We start from the raw sequence: 20,418 nt of genomic DNA on the forward strand, positions 1-20,418 counted from the left end.
TGTTAAAAAGTGTTGACGCGTTCAATTCGCAATGAATCACGTGTAAAATAGTCTATCGCAATTAAATGGGAAGCGTAAAAATTCTGTTACTCTACTTCCACATAAAAGACAAAAAATAAATTAAAAACTCTCTCTTTTTTTTCCAAAAGTATTTAAGATAATAACAACATGATCAGACCGGTTACGCTTTAACGAACAAAACAGAAATAAATATCCACGATACTTTGCGATTAGCCATGCGACAGCATCATAAAAATCTGCATTAACTATTGCACGTTGCGTTGAACGCGTTAATTCGCAATTCGCGTGAAAATCTCAATACTAATCAATCGAACAAAAGTTTTCGTGTTACGAACAAACAGTGAAACGAATTAATAAAATAAACGTTCGTCTATTGTTCGAATAGAATTGAAACGGCCTTCGGAGGCTGCTGCGGCCTCTTTGACTCGCCTCTGGTTCGCCGATGAGCATTTTAAACGTGACAGTAGAGCTGCCTCATGCAACGAGAGAGCAGTCAGCATACGAGAGAAAAATAGTAATAAAGAACTACGCGCTTAGATGTTGTCTATTTGGCTCACTGTGAAAAAGCATTACAATACTAAAATGTACGTTACACGATACAACAATGGCAGTGTGATTAATTGATTACTTTGAATGAGCTGAAGCTTTACGGCACCATCACCCTGTAGAATAAAGAGGAAACAAAATGTCTCCGGGCCGATCATTATTCACGATCGGATACGTCTACGAGCGGAGAACCAGGTGTTCCCCTTTTTGCGACAAGATAAAATACGATTGCGTTGCGAAGAAATATTAGCCGCGATAAGTAGGTGAACGTTTTCTATTTCGTTCGGAAAAATACTTTCGTTACGGCTCTCTTAAAAGTACCTTTCCAAACTATGTAGTTGAAAGAACAGGTGTTATCCAAAAGTATTTCAATATTTACATGTCTTCAAGTATATCAAATATTATTTGACAAATAACTTGGTCACTTGTAAAAAGAAGATAAGGACCTGAAATTCTTTTTGTAGAAATTCTTTAATCAACAACTTCTTGTTCATCGCGGAGATTTGCATGAATATCTGCGACTAACGAAAGTAAGAAAAATCTTCAGAAGTTTGCATTGCCTGGCTTTGCATTAGTCTAATGCGCGAGTAACAAGAAATCTTTGCGTGGTTACTGGCAGTTAATACAGTCTAAGATAGTAAACATTAGTTTTATGCGTAAAAATGGCATGGCGCTAAATCGTATGAAACATTAACACGTTTAATTGCAAAACTTCCAACATTATCGCGCGACTAGTTCTCTTAACTTCCAGCAATAACATTAGTTGATCTGACAGGGTAAGGAGGCGAAAGTTGCGTTTTGAGCCTCGTAAATCGTCACTGAGTGTAAAACTTGAGATTAAAACGCGTACCAACCAAGAATTTCTGTAATTATAAAATGTAATTCACTAATTACAGAAAAATCAGCTCGAATCACTGATCGTATTTTCTTGATACGAAAAAGAAAAGAAAACGCGAACGATTGGTTAATTGACTCTGCCGCAAAAGTACACTTCGAATTTCGGTACCCGAACAATGTAAATGAATCGTTGAATCGTCAAAAATAACTTCTCCTGTGCAACGAACGTATTTTCTCTTATCCATTTCTTTGATTGGAATTTTGTTTGATCCTAAATAATATTGGAGAGGAGGTAACCAAGAAAAAGATTTACAAAGAAGTACGAAACACCAATGATCCTTCTCTAGTCGTCTTACGAACGAAAAAAAAATGGGGTGGTAGGAAGAACTAAAGTTACAAAACGCGAACTAGTCGCCCTTTTTGTACGTCCACGCACGTCTGTAAAACGTACAAATTCGACATGTAGCCGATGTAAAATGTAAATACGCGCACAACAGAAATGAAAAACAAAGTATCGGCTATCGAGGCATTCTCCCGTGTGATCGGAGAGGATCAGTTCAAATTAAAGTGGAAGGGTCAGAATACTGTCTCACGGTACAAGAGATATATCTCCGTGTATACGAATACGTAGCTAATGCGCAGCGTCAACGATCCAGACATATATACTCATGAACGTATGTCTACTAAAATGAAATAAATAATTAAATAGATAAATAAATATAACAACGTTCAAGGTGACGCATGCAAAAAAAGAGAGCGCTAAAATACCCCCTACAAGTTTTACGCTCAGTGCGTAGAGAGACAGAGAGAAAAAGATGGAGAGAAAGAGAGAGAGAAAGAGAGAGAGAGAGAGAGAGAGAGAGAGAGAGAGAGAGAGAAAATACTCATTAAACATGTCGTGCACAATAAGTTCTGAAGCCAAGCGAAGAAGGGAAGACATAGCATACAAAATCAAATGTGAAAATAAATTGAAAAAAAAAATATATATATATATGTATATGTATATTGTATGTATAATATAAAGAGAGAAATAAATATATAAGTGTATATGTATGTATATATATATAAAAATATATATAAATATGTATACGTAAAAGTAATTGTCGGAAGGGTCTTACCCTGGAGGACGAGGGGGCACTTCCGGCACTCCCAATGGCCCAGCTCTTGGCAGGGCCATCGCTAACCACAGCCTCACCTAGTTAGGACATTGTAACAGTAGGCGTTACCACCAGTCTTTCATTAGGAATAATGCGTTTTCTTACAAGAAGCAGACGTATTTCGTGCTCGTGTGTCGGGCACACCTTTCAATCCTGTACACATATCTAGTAGGCACACGCATAGCTATATTGTTCACGTGTACACAAGGGATACGCGCTATGAGAATGAACCATTGTCGAGGGTTGGCGATATTTCGACGATTCGCGGAGAAAAAAAAAGATAAACAAAAAAGAAACGGTAAAAAACGAATGATATTTGGAATAGATCGCGGGCGGCCATTGTGCCTTCTGGAAGCCGATTCTCGATTCCGTGACGCGTAGCGCGCGGATTCAAGCAGCCGATAGATTCGCGTTGTCGATTTTAAAACAATGGCCACGGTTGAAACCGATAAAGTCGTTGACGAGAGTTTCTTTCCTCGAAAAAATCGTTTCGTTTCTAAAAGACATGTATTGTTATAGAGGTGATAAATCTGATAGTAGCGACAATAGTATGAACGAGAATCTATGCTCGAAATTCTCGACGAAACAAGCAGTTCTATTCGTATGTGTTTACTGCTGAATCGTAAGTTTCTCGTCCCTGCAGCAACTGATTCGATTTAAACGTTTTCCTGACATTTTTTAAAACACTAAGAGATCAACATTGAGACACCGTTACCAGAGTATGTATGCACTCGCATGATCGATTGTACAACTCTTACGATATATATATATATATATAATAAAAGTATATATTCTTACGTGTAAATTAAACGGACGGCTATTAGAGAATTTGTTACAGCGCAATTTAACGATACGTACATAAATTAAGTGGGACTGCATACGGATATCTGCAGGATCTCTGTAATACTTTTTCACAGCTTCCAACATGATACACGCGCTATATACAACGTACAGAAACGACAAAGTAACAAATCCGAGGACGCCATTGCAGCGTGACGTGAGACTGAGTTTCATCGATTATGTTAGTATCGAGAAATCAAACGAGGATTAACGTGTAACGATTCGAGTAATTCCACCAGCGAACGGATTGATCGTATTATAACGTAACGATCGATCGAATGCTCGAGAGAAGGAAAAGGAAATTAGACGAACAAGGAAAGCTAATTTCATTTTCGTTCCTTTTTCAGAAGCCGTTCGATCGGCACTCACGAGAGATGATAATTTCACGAGCGATTGACAATCGAGAATACGGGCCTCCGTTCTCCAACGTACGTACCTGCAGGAGATATTTCGAACACGGTCAGGCCGAGTGCTTCGAGATCGTCTTGAGATACTTGACCGGAGAGATTGTTCTGAATGTTATTCGGCACCCTTTGCTGTTGCTGTTGCTGCGTTCGCGCGCCAACGATCGCTCTCAACTCTTGCCTCACAAACTCCGAGGTGCTGCTTGCGTTCCCTGTGACAAAACGAAACGTATTCTACAGTCCTTAACAATATTCCTGCGCGCAGCATACGCCAGACAGAACGGACAACGATCCTCATATATTTACTTTTTCTCGGTTTTCTTTTTGCTCGTAAATCAATGGTAATAATATTTGGAGCAGTTACTGGTAGATCGCGTCTTACTGTGCAAGCCATAACGTAAAAGTTAGTCAAAGGTGGTACAGGATGAATGCTTTATTACAAAATGCGGTATTTACAATATTGCGTTTGACATCGGTTCGATGAATGACTTATCCTGTAACAAATCGATACCTGGCCCATTCGTTCGTGGATACTTAGTATGAGTTTTCAAGCACGATGAGATTCTTTGCGGAGAGAACAGAGAGTTACGAAAAAAAAAGAAAAAAAATTAAAAGAAAAAAGAGAAGTAATAATAAATAAAAATGCTACTAAGAGAGACGAAGCTTCGTTCGCTAGAGGAACACTGTGCGAAAGCTTTCATTCCTCCCCCTCTTTTCTTTTTAATCACATATACGAAACAGAGCTCCAGAAGCTCACATTTAATGCGGACTGTGCTCGACGATGCTTAATAACACTGCATTTAGTGACAATGATTAATTACAAAAGCTCGATGAACTGTACATGAGAATGCGTCGTTGTTGTTAGTAATATCTTCTTGGTCTCGTTATTTAAAAAGTACAAGCTATTCTGGAAATCGTCAACTTACACATTGCGACCCTTTTTTTTATCGTTTTATCGTACCGACGAGCAGAAATTGTCAAATTATATAAACCGCATTGTGTCGTGAAATGCAAAAGTTTGTTGAACTTTATCAGAACGATAGACAAGAGAAATTTCACTAAACCGAAGCGAAACAAATAATTGATTATCAACGCGTTGGTTATCGTGCTCCAATTGAAAAGTAACGCAATGTATAACGAACGCTACAATCAACTGAAAAACGAGTCCTACGCATGGACAGAACTATTGAATCGAACGACGATTGAAATGAGAATGTGAGCGGAAAGAAACAAAATAGTGCGCGTGATATAATGACAAGCATACCGAATTAAAAATAAAGAATTAAAAATGATGGTGAATGAATTTCTGAGTAAGATATATATATGCTATGCATAAAAATACTTCTACTCAAACTCGACTGGTTAAGATTAAATACTGAGCAAATCGATAAACAGCAAAACGTTTGACGATAAATTAACGATAAAAGAAGAGAGATGAGAAAAAAGAGAATGTACATGACACGTTTTAAATACGAATAAGTACGAATCACATTATGACTTAGCGTCCAAAAATAGTGCAAGCGGTTCGGTTTTACACGTTATCGTTGTTATATCATAATTTTAGTTATACAAAAAAATATTAATCTCTTATGATATGGAGATAATAGTGTACGTAGATATTAGTTGTAACATAAACTTCATATATGTGGTGCAAGTGATAGTGACGCTAATTTACGTGGTCCGGAAGGTGCCGGAGGTAGTCACTAAACAGTGCGAGTACATTCTGAAACGGAAATGGGCGAATTAGCACTAAAACAGTAATTACCGATCTCGTTTCCTCGTTTCTTATTTATCATCGCTGTTAATTTTCCTCGTCCATTATTACATAAAAAATAAAAGCTTAAGCTGTTAAGCAATACTTCGATAAAAGTTATTACGATATTTAGCTTAACGAAATTTTAATATTATAATTCATTACTTAATGCATAATATTTCTGTATTATGCATTTTTATTACTTATATAGCCATTATTTTTCTTTTTACGATTATCGTTTATTAGATAAATGAAAAGTCGTATACACACGCATTTTTGCCCACTTCCGTTTCTGGTCCACCTTAAAAAGTACGGTGATTTTGACGCATACGAATCACAAGAAAGGTACCTAAAAAGATATGATACAAAGGACAGTCTTTCCTACGTGACTTATCTACTACATCATTACATATAAGTACATCGGTGTCTACAATCACCATAGGAAAGTATAGTCTCTATATCGCTAAAAAAAAAAAAGAAAAAAAGATGGAAACATAGTGCACAATCGAACATTACGTTTGTATCGCTGGAATTAGTGTGAGAAGGGGTGTATCACGTAAATGAGGATGAAACTTGTACTATGTTACATTACGATTTTTGGGAACACAGATGAACCGATTTCACCCAGAAACGTAAGACGTTTTTACAGAGCCTGCAGATTCGAGATGGCGAACGAAACATTTAACAAAATTGTTGGCATCAAAAGATCCGTCTGATATCGTTAGGAACACGTATGGATTGTTATTCACAAAATGAAAGAACTTGAAATGAAAGTCTGATGAGAGCATGAGAGAACGTTGACGTTAGTTTACGGTTAATGATAGGCGTTCCTTTGTTTCGTTCAATTCCGCTGGAAGGATCATACATACGTCACTTAGCCGAATAATTAATGTTTCGTTACCTCTCGGAGTAAATTGAAAAATATCGTAACCATAGAAAATTGTTTACGTGATTCTTTCTGACCAAATAATGAAAAGCATTGAAAGCATTTCCTTCGCCAGTAACGTATAGGTATCGTTCGAACGAATCCGAGGAAACAGGAAAAGATATGTCAGTGTCCTCCGATACGTAACTTCGTGTTACAGTGTGAGCGAAGAGTACATTCCACAGGTATAGTTACGATGGTAGCTGGTTCGTAAACTAGAAACAAAAGCACCATGCAACATTTAACGCTATTTCGACAGGACACGTTACTCTGCGTAAATTTCTCTCAGCAGACTCGACACGAGAGGTTGATAATTACAGAAAAGGAATTACGATAATAATAGTCCGCTTCGTTGGTTTGCCAGGTATAATAAATCCGTAAGAGACGAGGAGTTTGAATTAATTAAGCGGGACGTCAGAAAATAATTGATCGATCGGAAAATAGAAAATGGTGGTAAATCGGTTACCCGAATTTCATGAAGGAAACGGGCGTAATAGCACTGTCCGAATTGCATCTAGCAAGCAGAAATGATGATCCTCGATGAATACAGTCGGTAATAATGACGAGAATGATGGAATGCACGAGAACGAGACGTAATCGAGTTCGAATGATTTGAATCGAGTCACAGGGAACTCCGGAGTGTTTGATTAGCCACGCAACAAGCACCACTTCCCATATGATACGTGAGAGGGGGAAATTTGCAGGGCGTACACAACGGGTAGGGATACACTGAACGCATGAAAGAAGCCCAAAAGAAGGCTACAGCCTAAAAGATCATCGTATTTACATTTTGCTCAGGGTGGATACATCGACGGGGGGATGGATGGTGGTAAAGAATGATGTGCTGTTCCATGTACCAAAGAAAGGAAGAAAAAAAAAAAAATAAAGAACAGAATGTCTCATGCCGTTGTAGCTGATCTCGTGACACGAGGTACTTTAGATACAAAGAAGGGCGTATACGGAAGGGGGGTGTGATGATGACGAAGTGATGGTCACATGACATTAAGTGGTCACATGACTTACCACCCAATTGGTGATTGACAGGATTACCGGGAGGCAAAGGCCTGGCATCCTGCGTATCCCCAGGCCCTGACGAATAGAGTGGAACAGACGTCCGATCGTAACAGAACTGATTGTTCTGCATGTCAGCTGTGTTGATAGTATTGGCGGTCGTGTGGTATATCATAGAAGAATGTTGTTGGTTGGAGAAGTGTTGTTGGGTATTCGTTACGTTGTGTTGATTGTGAGTCGGTGTTGCCGGGTTGCAACCCGAATGTGGATGACTAGGTGAAAGAAGAGGTTGTTCCTTACTCATTCCGCCGTAGTGCCGGGGCGAACCTACCCCACCTGCAACATCAAGCGTGTCTATCTCCTTGTTCCTCGCACCACTTATACCGAAATACGTTCGTAACGCTTCTTCCAATCTCCGACGCTGCCCGACAGGAGGAGCCATACCATCGTTTTCGAACAGACACGTCTTTCCCGGCAATAAGCTACGGTCTCATGACGTATACGATAGATACAATCGGGAGCTTTGATCGTGGCACACCGACACAAATGCCTGGTGGTAACGATTCGATGCAAAATGACTCTATTTAACGCCGCGATCTCTCTTCAGAGACTACGATCACCACCCCTTATTTGTGTTAGTATGACACGACCTGTGCTTCGTCGTATCGTAGAACTTTTCTCGAATTTTTTCGTACTTTCGATTCGTCGTACAACTGCAGATTAAAAGATAATTGCATACATGGCGAACGATTTCATTTAAATTTATCATGAATCGGAAACAGGCATTGTATTCCGATTCCACGCACAGTTTTCCGGTTAACGATGACGGATCGTTGATTCTACTTTCTTACGAAATATATGAATTCTATTAATATTCTAGTTTTACAATAATACATTTATCACACTTCTTACTAGATCTGCAGCAAAGCTAATAGTAATGATATCAAAATAATATATGTACATGGTCAGTTCGTGAAAGTATTAAATAAATAGTATGAGATGTAACTGACGACAGATACTGACGTGAAAAAGAACTAAATAACATACACACATCTACCTAGTTTAAATTTTCTCTTTTCGTTTCTGAATACTGCAAATAGTAGAGAAACACATACTTGAATCGATTGCATACTTACCTATTTCGACAAAAAGTATTCATTTCGATCACACCTGCCGGTCCATGCGCGTATTACATACTTTTATTTATACAGATACGTAGGATCAAATCACGTAATTATAGAATGATATTAAACGGTATTAGTAACACCGACACGATGTACGAAATCACTACGCGATTACCGCCTTCGAATTCTTCGGCATCCACCGTTTTGCACCAGATACGAAACAAAGAAAACGTTCATAATGATACACAAGTGGCGTGCGCATAATAAAGACGAAACCTACAAATCTTCCCTAGGAAAAAAAGAAACTATCGCAACGCGTACGATCGATGACGCACGGCTTGTACGCGACAGGTGCACCGTTGCGCGATCACTAACAACGGATATAATACAAAATTTTCGATTTATACGCACACACACATATATATATATGTAAATGTTCGTAATTTACTGATATAGCAAACAGCGAGAAAGAGTGATAGGAAAAGTATCGACTTACCTGGCAACTGAGTCGTAGCTGAGGGTGTAGACGTGGTCCGTTGCAACCGATACTGGGCTGGGGGATTCGGAGCACCAGGAGTAGGACCAGGTGGAAATTGGCTAGCAGTAGGGGACGTGGGCGGGGGAAAGGTTTCCGCTGGGAAAGGCGATTGCCGCGCGGACGCTGGCGTCCCCGGCGACGGCATCGATCTCTGCTGTTGCTGCAACTGCTGCTGCGCGGTTGGTTGTTGTTGCGATCTCACCTGGTTAACGTTGAATAATCTCGGGGTATTACCATAGTTGCCCTTAATCACAAGAAAAAAAAAACGAACGTAAAATAAAACTTGAACATTCACGTCGTTTAACTGTAAAAAGCGCGAACGTAAAGCTAAACTATACACACAGATCGAAGGAGAACGGAAACTATGCAAACGCAACTTTCCGACAAGACACGCGAATGAAACTTGGAAATGAAAATGAAATTCTATGTTACACGATTAAAAGTGTCTCTAGAAACGTACTTGCGTCACTCGTGGCGACAATGGCTGCGGATGTGAGAACGACAAAATACCAGCGGGTGAATGCGGCGATAGTCGCGCTGCGGCAGACACTTGTTGGCCACTGTTAAAATTATTGTTTACAATGGGGCTAAAAACGAACAAGATCTCGTTAAATAATCGCCATCCAATGACTAATTCCGAGTGTATTCGTAATGGTTCGCTTACTGTTGTGGTAACGTTGAAGGATGAGAGTACGAGTGAGCAAGTCGGTGACCGGAAGGCATTTGGACGGATCCCCCATAACCTGGAGATACTTGTGAATCTGGGACACTCGACCGCTACGAGGAGAGCAAAGATTGTTGGTCTAACTCAGATTGTTTCTTGTACTTTCGATACGGTAAAATCCTAGAAAATAATCACCTGCAGCGATACATTTGGCGCAACAGTATTGTTCAGGAGGTTATCGATATTGTGAATGCCGGTGGTAATTTGGTCCGTAGCTGTAGCATTGGAAGGAATGAGTAGCTGCTGCTGTTGTTGTTGCTGCAAAAGCCTCTGTTTCAATTGCTGTTGCTGCTGCTGTTGCTGTATTAATTTTGACCGCTGCTGCTGCAACTGTATTTGTTGTTGTTGCGTGAACTGAGCAGTCGCCTGCCTCACTCCTGGCTGCGTGTTAAACCTCATCCTTGGCTGTTGCTGGTACATCGGTGGTGGCTGGTAACTATGACTGGTCGTAGCAGGTGTAGTGCCCAACTGAAAATATATCGTTCATAAATATTAATTACACGTCAGAGACCGTAACAAGCGTACGCGGCATAGTAATGGCGAGAGATCTAGCCGAGGCACGTTTAAACGTATATTATATGATTATTGAGGTTATAATAAAATTACGCGTGTAAAGGGTGTATCGACTTACCGCGGTGGAGTAAGCTGGAGGCGTGCCAGGGATTGTTATGGTGGAAGACGTTGGATTTACGGCAGTCTCGCATAACATCAACGACTTCTGTATCGCGTTAATTGCCATCTTCTCGTTCAACGCGTTGTTTTGCGGCGCTTCGATTACATCTAGGAGATTTGCTATCGCAGACGAATCTATTGAATAAAAATTATTGTCTATAATGGTAATTACTTTCGCTGTCATACAAAACACGGATATTCCTCTCGTGGGTGTTAGCTCGTCGCTTGCGAGTATCTTGGAACGAAGCATCGTTAAAGTAAGCAGAATCGTAAGGTTTGTAATTATTATATGCCGTGACAGCGAAAGTGTACAGTTACATATGTATATCGATACGAGTACAAAAGAGCGAAAGACGAATACGTGTACGATATTAAGTGCCGTTTGTGCGTTGCCAGTGAAAGTAATAACTAATTCTGTACCTGTAATAGCTTCGTCCGATACGAACTCGATAACTTGATCTAAAATATCGGAGAGGTCAGGGTCCGATGACTGGTTATCCCAACTACCGGGATCGGTATTCGTTTGACGATACTCCCCGCTGCCCGTAAATTCCGAATCCATCTGACCCATTTGGGGTCTTTGTTGCTGTAAAATAAGAATACGTCTCGTTCAAAATTATTCATTCAATTCTACACTTATTTCGACTACGCTATAAAAATGACGACAATTGTCAAATGACATTCTAATTATCGCTTCACTACAGTAAATAAGATAACTACCTGACTTAGCATATGAGTGAGGTAGGTATTGGTTGCTTGGCGAGGTAGTTGTCTCGACTGGCTTTGGAGAGGCGTACGCGCGGAAGTAGCGGTCGTCGTAATCGTATTGTTGCCACCAACCGACTGTATACTGCCACCTGTCCAAGACTGCTGTTGCTGCTGTTGATGCTGCTGCTGCTGCTGTTGTTGCTGCTGCGATGGCTGCTGCTGCTGCTGTTGCTGCTGTTGCGACTGTTGCTGCTGCTGCTGCTGCTGCTGTTGCTGCTGCTGCTGCTGTTGCGACTGTGGCTGTGGTTGCGACTGTGGCTGTGGCGGCGGTTGCGGTTTCAACCCTATGCGAAGCTTATCCTTATATAATAGAAAGAACATTAATTGATTGTTCGTGTTCCTATATGTTCCCCCATCCTTAGAAGTTAGGACGAAGGAAAACAATGAATCGAATGTTCAACTACCTGTGGCGTTGCCGATATCACAGATGCAGGTATTGGTGGGATAGTGGTTGGCTGAGGTGGTTGTTTGGCCAACAGCGAGGCCAACATTTTGTTCTTCTCCCAGAGTTTGCTGGTCGCAGTGGACGTGCCGGAAGAGGAAACTTGGTGCGATCCGTCCATGGGTCGCTTCACGGCTATGTTCAGATCGCCATCCTCGCCCGGTCTCTTCTGACCGACCTGAGTCAAACCACCGTGTCCAACGTTGTCGCTAGATTGAGACGGCGATGGCGTCGTGTTTCGAAACCCGAGACTCCGCAATAGGGAGTCCTCTTCTCGAGTCTGTGACTTGCACTGTTCAAATTGCACTCCGTTAATGGGGCTTAAAAGCGTCCCGTGTAAAGAAACAATAATTAGAATGTCATTATTGTTGTAGTATAGAGAAGATCAATTCGCGTCTCGGTTAATCGATCAAGATTCATTTGGTCGCTTTCATAACTCGGAACTATAGAATAATTCTTGCTTGGAACGTTCTTGCAAGCGAATCTGTATACTACAAAATTTATGGCCAATCTACCTGTTGCTCTTGTACCTTCCTCTCGTCGTCTTGGTCTTTCAGAAGCTGCTGCAGAAGCTCGTTCCTCTTCTTGGTGCCGACGCGACCCACTTCGTCCTCGTCGTCATTCTTCTCGTTCAATAACTTCAAAGAAGACAAGTTTCGTTAGCTAAAATTACCAATCGCGGATGTTGTTAAGAAAGTGGATCGCGATCAGTCGATACCGATATTATTTAAAACAGTGTAATACTAACTAAAGGAACAAAATATCACGTAGTCTCGTTATAAACGTATTGGCTGGTTTACGGTTACTACAAGAGCAAAAGAGATAAGAAAAAAAAGAAGAAAAAAAGTAGTAGAATAAGTAAAACGGAATAAAAATATATATATATATATATATATATAGAATGCGAAACGCGGTGGTCGTCGGTGAAGCGACGCGGCACCAGTCCGATGCCAAGTTGGACTATAGGACGTCAATGATCGGGTAGTTTACCTGTAGCAGCATATTATTTCTAAGCGAAGATTTCGAATGATCCATGCTCGGTTTCGGCATGCTGCTAGGACTCGTGCGCACTTTATTATGCTCCGGATGAAAATCGTCCTCGTCCGGTTGGTTCAACAATATCTTTAATATCCTATGCTTCTGGTTCTCGGGATCGATATTCGGGATCGTATTGTTCTGACTGTCCTCACTAGCACTAGGCCTCTGGGTCAACAAGTCTCTTAGTCTACCGGACTCCGTGGACACAACACTGTTCTGAGTTTCGACGACGGACGCGTTGGCGACCGTTTGAGCGGCGGCAGCTACAGCCGCGGTACCACCGCCGGCAGCAACGGAGGTCGCGATGTTCCTCGCGTTGCTTCCGTCCATGGCGGATTGGCTGGTGCTGGTCGTGCATCCTCCTGGCTTCCCTTCGTCCTGTCTCTTGGGCGTCAACCCGGCCGCCCCGTTGGCGCTAACACTACTAGCGGCGCTGTTCGTCAAGGTGGACGTCTGTGATTCCTGAAGCGGACTGAACGGAAACGAATTACTGAAGGTGTGAGCCGCTGCGTTGCCTGAGGTCGGGCTGAACGCGCGTAGGGGACTGCAGTGTGGCGGCGCCGCCGCCGTATTAGAGGAGTACGTTCCCTGGGGACTCGGAGATGTCGGGGCTGGCTGGGAAGGTGGTCGTGAATTTGGTGGCCCGCTAGCTCTCGACTCGGGCCTATCCGCCCAACCGCTGCTACTATCCAAGTCCCACGTGGAACTGGGGAAGAGCTCGAATTCCAAGTCCATGTTCCCCGAAAAGTGGTTGAACGGATTACTGCTAGTTAGCGACGGCAGGGGGTTGCAAGACTCGGCCGCGCTAAACACTATCGAGTTTGTTGACGACGAGGAGGATGTCGCGGCTGAACCGGCGTGCGACGACGTGCCCGCCAACCCCCGACCACTGATACCACTCACTTGACCGTTTAGATGCGCCACGGACATCAGCGGGCCACCCACGTTATTGTTATTGTTACCATTATTATTATTACTATTATTCGCACAACGGTTACTAGAGTGTCCAGAGCACACTTTGTTGTTGGAAAGCTGACCACCCTCGATAGGCGTTAAGTCATTGTCCCTATCATGGACAAGAAACAAAACAACACATGTATTTGCCAGTTACCATTAAAATACACTTGGTTTTTTTTCTCTTCTATAAATCTAATTGCATGTATCGTATATAAGCATTACTCTATATTTCTCTCTACGCATACGTTACGCACAATAATAATGTACATTTGCGTTGCACGCGGTGAACAGTGCTCGCTCGGAATAACGCGGAGAAGATGAAAACGATTACGGATAGAATCCACGAGTGGACAGGATGCTCGTAAAAACGGTTCTTTCAACCACGTGAAAATGTTCTAATTCGTATCTCGCGCACTGTTTACCGAGAAACCTTGAGTATCAATGGAGAGCCCAACTTGATAACCTTGATGTAAGTTGCACGAGCTTAAGTAAGACTTGCAACGGTGCGTCGTGATCATTGTAAATCTTACTTTCGCCGAGTACTTACGGCTCAAACGTTATACGAGACACGCGATAACACGAATACCTCTCGAGGTGAGCGCAAAACGACTTAGCAATTTCAACAATGTCTCTCATCGAAGCGTGCAAGTATACTAGAAATACTCGTTACATCATTCGGACGTTAAACACGTTATCAATTATATCTATCTTATTACTCATACTTGGGAAAATGTTACTCCGTAATTGGTGCTTTCGATCAGTAATGGTCTCGCCGTCTTGCAAAATGGAAATGCAATCGCGTTGCTAAGAAACGTTGCTACCAGTCCGAAGCTTTTTCGAAGAATTCGAAATAGTTTAAAAATAAAAATGACGATTACAACTGTCTTGCGATCACCTTTCGGTTCGTTCACCACCGCGAGATTCATGAATCATGAATGAAAATGGCAAGGTTCGTCTGAAAAGTTGTTTAAAATTTCAACCGAGAAACAGTTGTAACAGCAAGCGTTGTACCGGTATCGCTCGCAGCCGTTGCCATTTCCGGTTCGGCGACATCTTATGAGAAATGTGATCGTATGGGAACAAAATGTGGGGATTAAAACTTGTGTGCTGAGTTAACGATTAATACCAGCGTGCGTGATACGTAACAATTATTATGTAGCGGACGAAATGTTAAGAAGCGAATTATAAAAGCGATAAACAAGGTAGTAATTGTAAAACGTCACGGTAGGGTGAACAATTCTATCAATTTCAAGAGTGGCCAGATCTCCAACACCGATGGGGAAACCCGTGTGTTCGCGGTACATGCAAATATCTCTGCAAACCTAAAAAAGGGAAACAAAAAAAGAGAAGAAAAAAGAATTTTGGATCATTTTTTGGAACGATCTACGTAACGCAGTTCGAATTAAGTTGTTCGAACCGCTATCGTTGGGACTTGAAACGAGCCCTTGAATTCGGTTCGATTTCTTCTCGGCTTTTCGAATTAGTTTGAAAAATGTTACTCAAGCAATAGCGATAAGACAAACACGGAGTAATTAGGCAAATAGAAGAACATTAGCGGAAACCTAACGCAGCGGGCAGCTCATAGACAGAATATGTATGTCGTGTAGATAGATATAGTCACCCTTGCCTGTGTGTTCCAATAAAAAAATAATTCAAGCGACATGAAGGAGTAGTACGTTAACTTAATCAGCAGAACGTCGATTATCAAAGTGTTTCGACGAGACTAGTTTAAACTAGAGGACAATTAAACAAACGACTGAATATACCGGTAAGCGCACCGATCGTGCAATTATCGACCACATTTTGCTGATTTAAGTGCTATGTTATCGGTGATCCGATAATATTCGAGGTAATAATCGAGATTCCACTGGTTTATTCCTGGTATCTTCTCGTAATCCTAATGTTAATCTCGTACAATTAATCCTAACTGAATTGAACACACTGAGTACCATGAGAGTCGAGGTTGTGCATTCCGGTCGTATTTCCGTATTTTGGTAGTCAATGCGTCAAACCGTTCGGCCTCAGATTAAAAACAGTAATGATCTCGCGTCGGGGAACACGTTTTCGACTAGCTATCATATTTCGCAAGACTGTCTATAATTCCAATCTTAATTATTAATAATCTGAGACTCTGAATCAATTGTTATGCGATACTCGGTTGACATACAACGGCTAAAGTATATGCTACAGAAAGGGGGGTTCAACTTACCCAATGATGGTATTGGTGGCCATAATGAAGTCGGTAACGAGTGTATTCATCACATTTGCTTTGAAAAGCTTTGACTTTGTTTGAATGTTAAGGAACTTATCAGGACTAACGCGTAGTCGGTACACACCACTGGTACTCTCACCGACTTGAAGCGTATCGTTCAAATGTGCAGTTAGCTTACTGAGATCATGGGGGTGGCACAAATCCTTTATTGTAGTACCAATCAACTCCTGCGACAAAAAGGTTACGTATATCGAAAATGAAAGCCGAACGTTCGAATCTCCTCTCGAAGATTTTCTCTATTCGCAAAATATTCTATCGGCAAAACGGAAAGTAGAGAACGGGCGAGCCCTCGCGTATCCCTCACCTTGCTTAGGTACTCCGAGTAAGGAGGCGACAACCAGATAACGTCGACCGCGATAATCTTCCCCGTGGTGTCCAATTTGACAGTGAACTGCTCGATGGGCGTACCAATGGGCTTCTCGTTCGGGGGTATCCTGCGAGCCACGCACATTACGCAAGGACCGTTGTCCGAGGATTCAGAGGATACGTCACCGCTCTCCAGACGATCGCTATTATTTGGCAAAAGAGCTGAACAGATTTGCATAGACTCGTATTTCGATACTCGCTGCTGCTTCTCTTCCATAGTCTCTTCTTTATCATCGGGAGGCTTCACCAAGAAGCGGCAATTGAAGGTGCGGTTCCTTTGGGGCTGCTGCTCGTTTGTCCAGCCTGAATTACAGACGATCCTCGTTATTCTTACATGATATTTCGATCGAACTATAATAATCTCTTAACACTTAGTGGAGTCTCAAATGGTTTCAAACAAAATGCAAACGATGATCCTGATTTAAAGGTAAAATGTTCGTAACGGGGGAAATTTTGTTAGAGCACGATTAATTTTTTCATCACTTGCCGTGTTACTTGTCGGATCGACCGTAATTATTAAGGATTAACGAGAGATCAATTTCACGTGTCCTGTCAGCTGAAAAAGGAAAGCCGAGCCAGTCGAACTGTAACGCGCTTCACCGATCTTATTGCATTTCTGCTGCGTTAGAGTATTCCGATACTATCTCCTTTCGTTACACAAGATAAATCTATCCGTTCCTCCGCTACCGAAATTCCAATAACAAAGGGAGATAAACTGAAAAGTGCGCGTGCACGTCGACCGATAAAATAGATGCTCCAGTTGCATCCTCGTAACTACCCCCTACGCCATACGAGACGCACCCATAAATAATCGCTTGATCGTGCACCCACGAAGACAAAACGCGTTTAGATCTCGAGTGATCGTCGAGAAAGGAAGCAAAACATCGAGGACGGACGACGGGGGATGATGAGATGTTAGCGAAGGGGGTTGAAACGGTCGGGTTTAAACGTTTCTCGTACGGGTTAAAATAAGGGAAAGGGTGCGAGAGTTGTATTGGGACGATATACCAACCTAATGGCATAGGCAACAAGCTCGGCATGAAGGTGTTGTGGTCTCCATGGTGAATAATATTATAAATATCCTTGCCGAGCACATCGTCCTTCGTATAATTTATGTACTGCTTTATGTTATCTGATACGAACTCCACTCGTCCCTCCGTATTTACAACAAATAGAAAGCCATCTAGCGCCTGGGTAAAAATTTCGAGACAAGTTAGACTTTTGTTTACGACGTTCCGCGGAATGTTAATTAACATTTGATTGCGATTAAGCCAGAAATAAAATATTTATTGGATAGTAATTGCTCGTTAAGAATCATATACCATTTCACGCTTTTTATCGCAATCGATATTAACGAAATTTTCTTCTTTTTTTTTTCAAATAATTGAAGCACTTTTCCACTCCATCTTTAACCCCCTTTTTCCGGCCACGTAAACGAGTATAAGACTCAATTATTATGATCCGACTTTCTCAACGCGATTGAAACTTATTGCTCCACCCAACTCTTGTTGTACTGACATATTCATAAATCGATCTGTTACGTGTTATATTAATTCGAACGGTGCACTTAACGACCTAGACCTCCGCAATCGGTAGTACCCACGCGTAGTCAGTAAACGAGAAGAAAAAGGAGCCAAGTGCTCCGAGTATTGGTATATATACATATACCAATCAACGGAAGCAAACAAGAATAGAACAGATTGACGGACTTCGATTGAAATTGACTCGTACCTCGAGTAAAGCAGGACCGACTTGATCGTTGGACAGTATGTTAGGATTCGAAGAAGACACTTCCCCCTGTTGTACGGCATGACTATTCGAGCCTTCCTGTTGCCTAATGTGCCGAATCTGCAACAAATAAATTATTTCGTTACCAACACTCCGAATTACGAAATGAACAATCCGAGGAAACAATTATATACCTTACAATATTTATTTTAACCGCGCAAAGCCGAATCAATACGTGTGACATTAAATAGTTGATTGAAAATCATTTTTAGAATAATTTTCAAATTCAAACCGCTTGAATTTCGTAACATTAACAAACACCTGCTTCCTCGTTGGAACATTTTACTCGTGAAAAAATGACAAAAAAAAAAAGAAAAAAAAAACGGCGCAACGCTGATTTCGTGTTACGTATACGAGTAGTTTGCATTTCTATACCTTTCAAATCAAAACTCCGCTCTGTCAAACTTATCCACATTTTAATTCTATCATATTTATTCTTATTAATGTTGTGAGTCAAAGAGGAAAATACTGTTGCACTATATTATAATTCTACGTTTAAATACCATTAAATTTAATTAAACTTGTTCAACACCGCAATAATATAATCCCAATAATCGTGCGATCGAATGAAATTTTTCTACCGTTCTACTCTTGCATTCCGTTACACGAAATTGTACATTTATCATCATGCGTGTTACGCTAACGGAGAAACAACTTCACCTGTCGTTTACTCGACGTAAAAGTTTAATAACAATTTAATAATGCTACCTCACAATAACAAGCCTGTTTTCATCGCGTTATTAAGCGAAACCGCATTATTTCATTTGCCCGCTACAAGCTGCGTTGCATATTGCATTTCACATTACATACCATGACGCATACGAATCGCATTTAATGTAATGAATAATTTGCAACGACCGCATTTTTTCCATGCCTCTCGTATTAATATTAAAAATTACTCTCCTTTATACAGCGGTAAACAGAAACTTAACGTTGCGCAAGATATATTCAGATAACGAAGAAACCACAGCATTTACCCGAAACAATGTATAAATTCGACTTCCTATAAATAAATACCGATAACTGTATACCCGAACGATAATAAGTAAGTTTTTTCCTTTAAATGTATCTCTGTTACTTGTTATTTTTTATCTCCCGCGCGGTTATATTTTGCGTATAAATGCATTCTTTAAATACAAAGTTTAAAAAGGGCAAGCGTGTAATGGAATACGCGAGATCTCTTATAAATTGATGTTAACATTTCACTTTTTATACGCAAGGAACAATTTTCTCCCGTAAATGAAATTAATACGAATGAGAGTTATCAAATTACGTTGGAATTTAATTAAATTCAACGACAAACTTTATATTGCACTCGAATTTTACACCCGCGTTGCAACCAAAATTTTGCGTGCTAATTGTGCAGCGTTGATTTTGATATGTACGTAATACAATTTTAAAAGTATTATGACACGATGGAAGAAGAGTAAACTACAAGTATCGAACAGCATTCCTGAATGGAGAATTTTTCAGCTGCATATAAATTTCCGGCCAACTCGTACAAAACTTCTTAATACTGACACGATTATCGGTATACGACACTGGCAAATATTTAAATTGATAATCGGCATTCCTCCTCCTTGTGCGATAATCGAATACAACAAGCTGCCCTATCTACTAGAAGCTTCAAACAATTACTCATCCGTCTTTCTGTCACAATAACGGAGCCGAAACGCAATCGCAGACACGTCCTCTTCAGATAATTAAAAAAGCATTAGTCACGAGAGTTTCCCCCGTTTCGGTATCCGAAGTTTAATTGTAATTTCACTGTACAACTCCTATAATAGAGTCATAAATGCCTCAACTAGCATGAAAATCAAGATACGTTCGCTGTACACTATAATAACGTCTACCGTTGCTCTCAAATAGACCAGGAGATGAATTAGAATCAGTTTGTCACTTTCTCTTGCAAAGTAGCCAATTTAATGGTATCCTACAGCGATGTTCCTATCACCTAGTTTAAAAAAAAAAAAAGGCGAGAACGAAATACTTTCCAAGTTGCTGGACGAAAAAGAATCATTCGACGATAAATCGTAGAACGGTGTGGAAAAACAGTTAACACGACGACGGTTAAAAGGAAAAAGCATGAACTCCGCGGAGCTACCATTCAGAGTTGCAAGGTTAGTCGTAAGTGGAACACGAATGGTGAACGGAAAGTAAATCTCTGCGTTACCGGCCGAGATTCAGATAGGAGCGTACGGGAAAAGCTCGTCCTTGAGCTCATATTTCCCAGCA

General features: G+C 41.0%; 1 protein-coding gene across 16 annotated transcripts in view; it reads right to left on the reverse strand.

Annotated features, from left to right (window-relative positions):
- The window catches only part of LOC143425498 (uncharacterized), a 101,581-nt gene that overhangs the window by 1,548 nt on the left and 79,615 nt on the right, over positions 1-20,418 (reverse strand). For 4 of the 16 annotated variants that reach the window (XM_076898350.1, XM_076898348.1, XM_076898349.1 and 1 more), the window contains 18 exons: positions 18,127-18,243; positions 17,408-17,585; positions 16,334-16,698; positions 15,967-16,196; positions 12,753-13,866; positions 12,278-12,400; positions 11,725-12,054; positions 11,273-11,620; positions 10,973-11,138; positions 10,512-10,687; positions 10,016-10,348; positions 9,821-9,933; positions 9,617-9,743; positions 9,115-9,400; positions 7,507-7,830; positions 4,112-4,186; positions 3,838-4,017; positions 2,523-2,599 (listed from right to left, as the gene is read on the reverse strand). In XM_076898350.1, the coding sequence (XP_076754465.1) occupies positions 2,523-2,599; positions 3,838-4,017; positions 4,112-4,186; positions 7,507-7,830; positions 9,115-9,400; positions 9,617-9,743; positions 9,821-9,933; positions 10,016-10,348; positions 10,512-10,687; positions 10,973-11,138; positions 11,273-11,620; positions 11,725-12,054; positions 12,278-12,400; positions 12,753-13,866; positions 15,967-16,196; positions 16,334-16,698; positions 17,408-17,585; positions 18,127-18,243 (4,662 nt within the window). Of the gene's footprint in view, positions 1-2,522; positions 2,600-3,837; positions 4,040-4,111; positions 4,187-6,543; positions 6,699-7,506; positions 7,831-9,114; positions 9,401-9,616; positions 9,744-9,820; positions 9,934-10,015; positions 10,349-10,511; positions 10,688-10,972; positions 11,139-11,272; positions 11,621-11,724; positions 12,055-12,277; positions 12,401-12,752; positions 13,867-15,966; positions 16,197-16,333; positions 16,699-17,407; positions 17,586-18,126; positions 18,244-20,418 lie in introns of those variants that run through there. The other 12 variants (XM_076898362.1, XM_076898352.1, XM_076898353.1 and 9 more) reach the window with 12 other exon arrangements.

Source organism: Xylocopa sonorina, chromosome 7 (genome assembly GCF_050948175.1).
Source record: "Xylocopa sonorina isolate GNS202 chromosome 7, iyXylSono1_principal, whole genome shotgun sequence".
Taxonomy (NCBI): Eukaryota; Metazoa; Arthropoda; class Insecta; order Hymenoptera; family Apidae; genus Xylocopa; species Xylocopa sonorina.